General features: G+C 32.8%; 1 protein-coding gene across 1 annotated transcript; it reads right to left on the bottom strand.

Moving 5' to 3' along the window:
- Positions 1-593: 593 nt before the first annotated feature.
- Positions 594-7309, bottom strand: LOC131652586 (DExH-box ATP-dependent RNA helicase DExH16, mitochondrial). The gene is made up of 16 exons (XM_058922489.1): positions 7043-7309; positions 6755-6899; positions 6477-6598; positions 6079-6269; positions 5568-5708; positions 5237-5359; positions 4568-4645; positions 4036-4204; positions 3080-3192; positions 2834-2914; positions 2122-2187; positions 1887-1951; positions 1684-1729; positions 1486-1602; positions 991-1082; positions 594-910 (listed from the first exon to the last, which is right to left on the bottom strand). Exons 1-16 carry the CDS (start codon positions 7095-7097, stop codon positions 796-798), a joined length of 1719 nt encoding a protein of 572 aa, XP_058778472.1. The 5' UTR covers positions 7098-7309; the 3' UTR covers positions 594-795.
- Positions 7310-7530: the final 221 nt, after the last annotated feature.

Raw genomic sequence — 7530 nt, 5'->3', positions numbered from 1 at the left:
AGGAAAAAAGTATGAGAGACGACAGAACTGAAAAGATTAAAAAATAAATAAAATAAAAAGTAAAGTAAAGTAAAGAAGATAAAAAAGAAAATATTAAAACATGAAAAAATAAAATATTAAATGTTCTAGTTGTCCATAAAAAATAATTTTAATAATCTGAAATAACATAATAATATAGTAAGTATCAATATAATTAATATTCTTAAATGTCAGATTTAGATGTGTACAATTCTTAGGAAAATAAATGATTAATTAGTTTTATGTATCATTTGCTAAAATATCTTTATAATTAGTAAAATTAATGAAATTTAAAACAAAAATATATCAATAAAAAATAAAAATAAATGTTACAATGATATTCGTAAGTGATAATCATTTTAAAATAGTAAAAAAAAAACAAATGTGAGAATTTTTTGAGACAGAGAGAAGCAATTATTATGTGATTTTATATATAGAATCCAATGACTCAGTATAGAGACCTGTAATTGTCGTGGTTCATGCTGATCACATAATGGAAGTATTAAGACTTGCGATTGACAAGCATTTTTTTCAGTGTCTAATTTAGCTTGAAAATGAAAATAAACAAGAAAAAGTGAAACTATAATTATATGATTCATAATTTAGATGAAGCACTGTGAAATGAATACAACAGGAATAAGAAAGAACAGCCAAAGGGTTACAAAAGAACCTAGAATATACAGAAACCAAAAAAAGATACTGTTTTCTGAAACATTTACAATGCTGAGCATACAAATGAGGGCAGGGGTCATAGAGCTGGCATGGAAAGGGCATAACTTATAAATATCCCCTCACATTATGAGATAACAGAGAACTTGACATTTTACGCAAAGGCAACCTTCCAGCCATTGGTTTCTGCCACCCGTATCTATCTAGGAATTCCTCAATCAGCCTGTAAAATCAAATTGATAAATATATATTATATAGTTTAGGGATAAAACGGAGCAAAAAAATAGACCAAGTAATACTCACATGCTGCAAATGGCCTTTTGAGATGAAGCCAACTCTTGGTCTGGGAAAGAATCTTCCAACCTAAAACTCAACCAAACATAGAGATCCAGGACCTGCAGTTTTGGGACCAAGAAAAACCCACAAATATACTCAGAAGCTAATTAGTTCAAAATGAATTAGAAAAAGGGTTTATTAACACTTTCTATCAAAACTAAAGGAAGGAAAACACTGGCAACTGTCTGGTGCTGATGATTGTTAAAATGGTGGCCGAAGTTATTAAATTGTACACGACCATGACCGTTTATTAGGCTTTGATAATTAGGCGTGTGTTAGGCTTTTGATGTGCATATAATCCAAATCTCTTTGAAGTTAAAGCTACTATAGGGTTTTATTGGTGAGAATGGGTGTTAACTGTCTCGTGGTCTGTAAACCAAACACACCAATACGCTAAAGGTCACAGTCCAACAAGCTTAATTATGTGTTAGAGGATATGAATTAAAGCAACAGAAATAAAACCTTGTGGATAGATTCCAGATCCTTAAGAGCAGAAGGAGTCTTTGGTACTCTAAGTGTTCCTGGTGTAAATATTTCTCGAAGCCGGACAAGGCCTTTCTTTGCATAATTCTCTGCAAACTGGTGCAACATGCATCATGTCATTTTTATGACCATTCAAACTAACATCAACATGTTTCACACTTGCTAAATGTTAATTACCTGTATCAGGCCTTGAGATGAAATCTCGTCATCCATCTCAACTGGACTGAATATTATAGGTATCAGTTAAAAAGCAACTGAAAAAGTTAAATGATATAAAATATAGATACCCTAATTTAATAGGGTTTCAATTTATAGAACCATTCTTAGGACTTGGGGATTGCATTCTAAAAATGGAATTTTCTGAAAGGATATGAATGTACCTGATACAAAATAGGTATTTTTCGCGTAATCCAAGGGGGAACTCGTCAATAAGAGCAGCTACTTGCTGGTGCCAGCACATACGAACACCCCCAAAGCAAATAGAAGGGAGATCAGTAAACAATCAAATAAAGGAAGGATATTTGATAAATGATATTACTTATGATTAACAATATGACATTGATATGAAATATTCATGATTCAATGGCAATGCAGTGCAGCTATAGAAAAACATACCAATACTTGTTCACAATTAACAAAGAAATACTTTTCAGATAATTTGGCGTTGTCAATAAAATGCTCCTGCAATATAAAAGAGACTTAAATACATATTTTTTTGGATATAATGCAATAATACATTTTAATGTTAAGAAATGTAAGGAAATTCAACTTTGACAATTTGACAGATGAAGAGCATGCTTGGTTAGTTGACTACACCTGCCTGTTTACTATTTAATAGTAACTATTAATCACATATTTCTCTTCGTACTTGCAGTCATGCATTGACAAGTGACAACAACTAAAAGTATGTACCTCACAGAAGTTCAAGATATAATTTGTAGACTACCATACCACTGGGTGACAGAATTATAAGGTATAACAGGCAGATAAAGTTAGTGTATGGTTCTACCATAGACAAAATTGGTTTCAAACAAATTGATTTTGTAAAACTTATTTTAGTTAAAAGCGATTAGAAAGTAAAGTTATTTATATTTGAATACAATAGCAAACAGAGTGATCTTAAAACTCGTTTTGTGAGCAAAATCGATTTTGTGGGGTAAAAACTACTCATAAATTAATAGCTTCGAATAAGAATTAATTCTGGTGGGTTAAATCAATTTGAGCTCAAAAGAGTCAAAAACTGATTATTACCATGGCATTACATTCCATACATTTAAATTCGCATTTGAAGGTTTTCGACGTGCAACAAAACAAGCACACAACTTACCAGTACTTGATAGAAACCAATTTGGGGGTGTAACTGTGAATACATATACAACAGATCAAAGGAGGGAAGTAGTCCAGCACGCTGCATCAGAATATATATTTACACAAATCATCAATAAAAGATTTTAAATGAAGTAAACAAAATTCAGATAAAGGTGTATACTTACAGCGCGCTGCATTCAGATTCTCCTACTCTACACACATATTTAGCAGTATAGAGTAATTAGGTATAAGGTAGTCAGGTTACCTCCAAAATGGGTGATGGTGAGTCCAATGATGAATGGAGCAAAGGTAGGTCCTCTGCATACATACATGTTACTTCTCCTTGAGGGAAATTTGACCCATATCTACCAGCTCTCCCTGCATGAATATATGCATTCAAGAGAACTGAAAATAATATATGATCCAAAATCCAAATATACAGGACATGTTACTCCAAATCTCCATATTATGATAAAATACAAAAATAAAATCTAATAGCACAGTAGATGATAGAGGTTAGATTTTAGGCATAATTTTATGCTAAATCAATTGCCTAAATAAACATTAAAAATATATAAAACAATACACAAAAGTCAAAATAAATAGTCTCACTCCCTGAAGGAGAAGCAATAGGTTGAGTAGAGTGAGAGAAGAGAGGTGAAAAGAAGGTATGTTGAAGCCCCTGGAGATTAGGAATGAAAAAAAACTTAAACCAGAAGTTTAATATTTTTTATACTGTAGCAAAGATTTTTTTCAGGACACGTAGAATGTCCCACATAGAATAATGACATATCTGAAATGTACCCTAGAAGTTTTTGACAAGTAACATGCAGGTAAAATACATTGAATATGAATTTATTACACAAACAATATTGAATAAACATAAATTACTTTACTGCATTATCCAGAATAATCAGTACTCCCAAGATATAATATAAATAGAAAGAATGCTTTGAGATCTGCTTATTCAAGCTAAACAAGTTCATTTAAATTGCCAGCCTCGTTAAAATATAAGGGTAGAAAAATCATGCAAAGCTATACACTGCTTAAAAGTTGATTTGACATTTGCAGAATCACCCAAAAAAATTCCCTTTACTCTTATTGAACATAAACTTATCTATTTGTTGATAAAATAACATAAATTATCGGCATTATCCTATATCAGCTAGTCATTTAATCAAATTCTGGAGCAATGGCAATCTGCTTCAAATAGTTGCATACCTGCAATCTGTTTGATCTCAGGTACAGTCAGATCTCGCATCTCAAAACCATCAAACTTGTGCATGGTTGAAAAAATTATCCTAGAGATATTTAGATTAAGACCCATTCCAATGGCATCACTAGCCACAAGAACATCAAACTCGCTACTGGCATCATTGAACATGCTTGCCTGCAGTCCTAATGAAATTTTCAACTCATCAAATCATTGGCATATAGGGACAAAACAAAGGAAAAGTGAAACGTTTATCAACATTAGTTGATAAATGTAGCAGTTAATTATGGAAAACCTATAAACTGCAAGAAAGAATTTCCCAACAAACCATGAAATAACACTAAAACCATTTAAATTGGAAGGAGCCAGCATGAAGGATTTTTGTGTAAATAAGAAATACTAAGACACAAAAAAAAGACAAATGGACAAATATTTTTGTATTGGTTGTAAATGTTAAAACCTTAAGATCAAATCCCCATGAAACAAGTTTAATTAAAAAGGGGAACCTCAAACTTTTTAGAGAAAGATGGGAGCTCACACCTGTCTTGTTCGAGTCTCTGGTGGCAGTGAGCCATAAACCACCGAACAAAGATGCTTTCCTTCTCTCTCAATTCGCTTCTGAGCAATATGAATTTCAACTTTAACAAGTTAGTCCACAGTGCATAAACAAAATTTTCATTATGCAATTGAATTTTCTGAATTCAAAATAGATTAGCAAGCCTGTCTTTTTATGAGATAATATATCCTATCATTCCCATCGTCTGCTAATCGTCGTCGAGAACAAATAATGATTAAAAGATTATTGAAGCAATTAAATCTTTTCTAGCTCATAGAATGCTGGCAATGTATCTATTGTCTAAATGTCATATAGTATTTATTAGTAGAAATATCACTGAGAACATGATTAGAAACAGTTTAAGCTGTAATGTTCTATTAGATGGTAAAAGATTGGAATCAATTAAGATCTGATTCTAGTTGTGAATTACATCATAATAGAGATAAGACAGTACAATCGAGTGCTAGCTAAAGTCAGTAGTGGGTCCATGTCATAGAAATAATGCGCATAAGGGAATTTATAATTAAAGACACAAACCCATTATTGTTTTGAATTCAGAGCATCCTAATAGTAAAAGAAAATGTTCAAATGAATTTTCTACGTATATCTCCCGTATCTCCAACAAAAAAAATAATTAATGTGTAAAAGTTCACCTTCAATTTGTATATATCACGACGTGAAAAGGTAACTATGCAATCTCCATTTCTTACATCAGACAATGATTGAAGAGGAAACTTCATTGGGACTAAGGGTGACAACCTCTCATAATATTGAACCTGCAGTAAGCATGAAAAGAAAAGTAGTATAAAAAATCCTGAGCAAGCAGAGAACCTCAACGACAGTTTTTACTTTAATGTCCAGTTCATGGGAATGGAAGAACTGTAACCAATAATTTCTTTGCCCCATTCCCATCCCCCCTTCACCCCAAAATAAGTCTTATTTTAGATCATTCAGAGACTCAATGGAGAACATACGTTTCATTACCTCAATCTCATCGCCAGTAACATCCAATATCTCCTGAATAAGGGGAACAGCAGCTGGATCACCACAAAGGTGAAGTTCATCGGCAGCAATGCCTAATAAAGCACGTGTAAAAGAATAACCCCTTGTATTACACCCCAACATCTAAACGCAGAAAGAAATGTAAAAGTTAAGATAAAAAAGAATTCAGAATAACAAGCATTCCGTGAAAAAAAAAAAAACTATTAGCTAATATTTTCATAAAAATAACAAGACATGAAAAATGACTAATAGTAATAAAGCTCACAAAGCCATCAATGCCTCTCACAGTGCAAATGCTTCAATCATGAATAATTTCTTTACTTTAAATTAGTAATACCATTAAAATAGAATAACAGTTGTAGCATGATCATGATATGAAGAAGACCTTTAAGATGTGAATATTATTATCTTGGCTCATAAAACCAAAATATTCCAAGGAATTATTTTAGATATAATACCAAAAACGGAGGCTCAAAATGAAATTTTAACTTGCCTGAATTTCATCAATAACAGCACATTTATAATCAGCAGACACATCAGCCATTTCAACTGTAACAGCCTTATGATTTGCACCCTCAACTTCCTCTCTCTCTTGACCTGTAATGAGATCACAAGGAACATTTGCCTTGTTCAACCGTTTAGCTACCTCCCAAGCCAACAATCTTAAAGGGCCACAATATATTCCTACAAAGTAAAAACAATAACAAATTATTCAACCTACTAAGTTTTCATCCTCCCACATCATCGATTACCAATTACAATATTACAAAATGAATTGCAAGAATATGCAAGAAGGAACACGGTCAATTGGTTTCATATATCTATCCACGCATGTAGAAATCCTTCGTAATAAACACGATAGCTCTTCTAAAATAATGAGAAGCAATTTACCAGAAGCACTCGACTGAAGTTGCTTCAAAGCTTGATATGTTTTCCCACTATTAGTAGGACCAACATGCAGGAAAACCCTGCGACGTTTCCTCCTTGCCTGCGGATACCATGTATGAGGGCAACTAAAACAAACAGCAATCAATCATCAGCATTTACAATCATTCAATCTAAACTAAAATGAAACAATATAATCATGACCATTACATAATGATTTTCAAACTAATGTATATAAAACATGGCACATTGAATACCTGTGGAACATACATGTATATACTTACGTCAAGTCAGTAATATCATTTCTCATGGAACTAGAACCAGAACCAGAACCATAACTGCGACTATATGAATGCACTCTGTTTAAAGCACCACCAAAACATTCAAATTTGAACTGAAAGTGTGGACAAAAAGGTTCCTTATAATTACCTGATACAAACACAATAGCAATATAAATATACATAGTTCCATACCCTAATTCATAGGAAGAATAATTAAAGCATGTAGAATTGGGAACATTTGATGGTGAAAATTTGAAAATAAAATGCGGATGATATTGATTAGGAACGAACCGGTTAGAGCGCGAGAGAGGATGTTGGAGTTGCGGCGAATAAAAAATGAAGCCATTGTTATTGGGAAAGAGTGTGAAATTTGAAGTAAGAATAAGGAATAATGAAGTCAATTGGAGAGAGAATGGGAGAAGAAGGGGAGATATGGGTGAAATGCGATAGCGGTGGCGGCGGTGGTGGTGGATGGATTTGCGAATCTCGCTCTCCGCCACTATAAGCAAGCAAATTTAATTGATTAATAATTAATTAATATTATTAATAGTTGTTGATTATAAGTAGTTAATTTAGATTAATTTACATGACAATTGCTTCTGGTTCACCTTTTCAGGATTCAATTAGGAGGAAGAGAAATGCTAGCAACACTCTCTTTTGAACACTCTCCCAAACACTTCCTCTTTTATTGGTTGAAACATGTGTGGGTCCTACTACTTTATGTGGGACCTATTTTCAAAGTGAGGGGTCCACCCAAGTATCAACCAATAAGAAAGTGA

The sequence above is a fragment of the Vicia villosa genome, linkage group LG2 (genome assembly GCF_029867415.1).
Source record: "Vicia villosa cultivar HV-30 ecotype Madison, WI linkage group LG2, Vvil1.0, whole genome shotgun sequence".
NCBI classification, from domain to species: domain Eukaryota; kingdom Viridiplantae; phylum Streptophyta; class Magnoliopsida; order Fabales; family Fabaceae; genus Vicia; species Vicia villosa.
This window is presented reverse-complemented; position numbering and strand designations above follow the sequence as displayed.

Coding starts and splice junctions, on each gene's coding strand:
- LOC131652586 (XM_058922489.1), bottom strand. CDS start 7,097: ATGGCTTCATTTTTTATTCGCCGCAACTCCAACATCCTCTCTCGCGCT. Junction 5,360..5,567: donor TTACTGGCGATGAGATTGAG/GTAATGAAACGT, acceptor TGCTTACTGCAG/GTTCAATATTATGAGAGGTT. Junction 911..990: donor CAAAAGGCCATTTGCAGCAT/GTGAGTATTACT, acceptor TTGATTTTACAG/GCTGATTGAGGAATTCCTAG.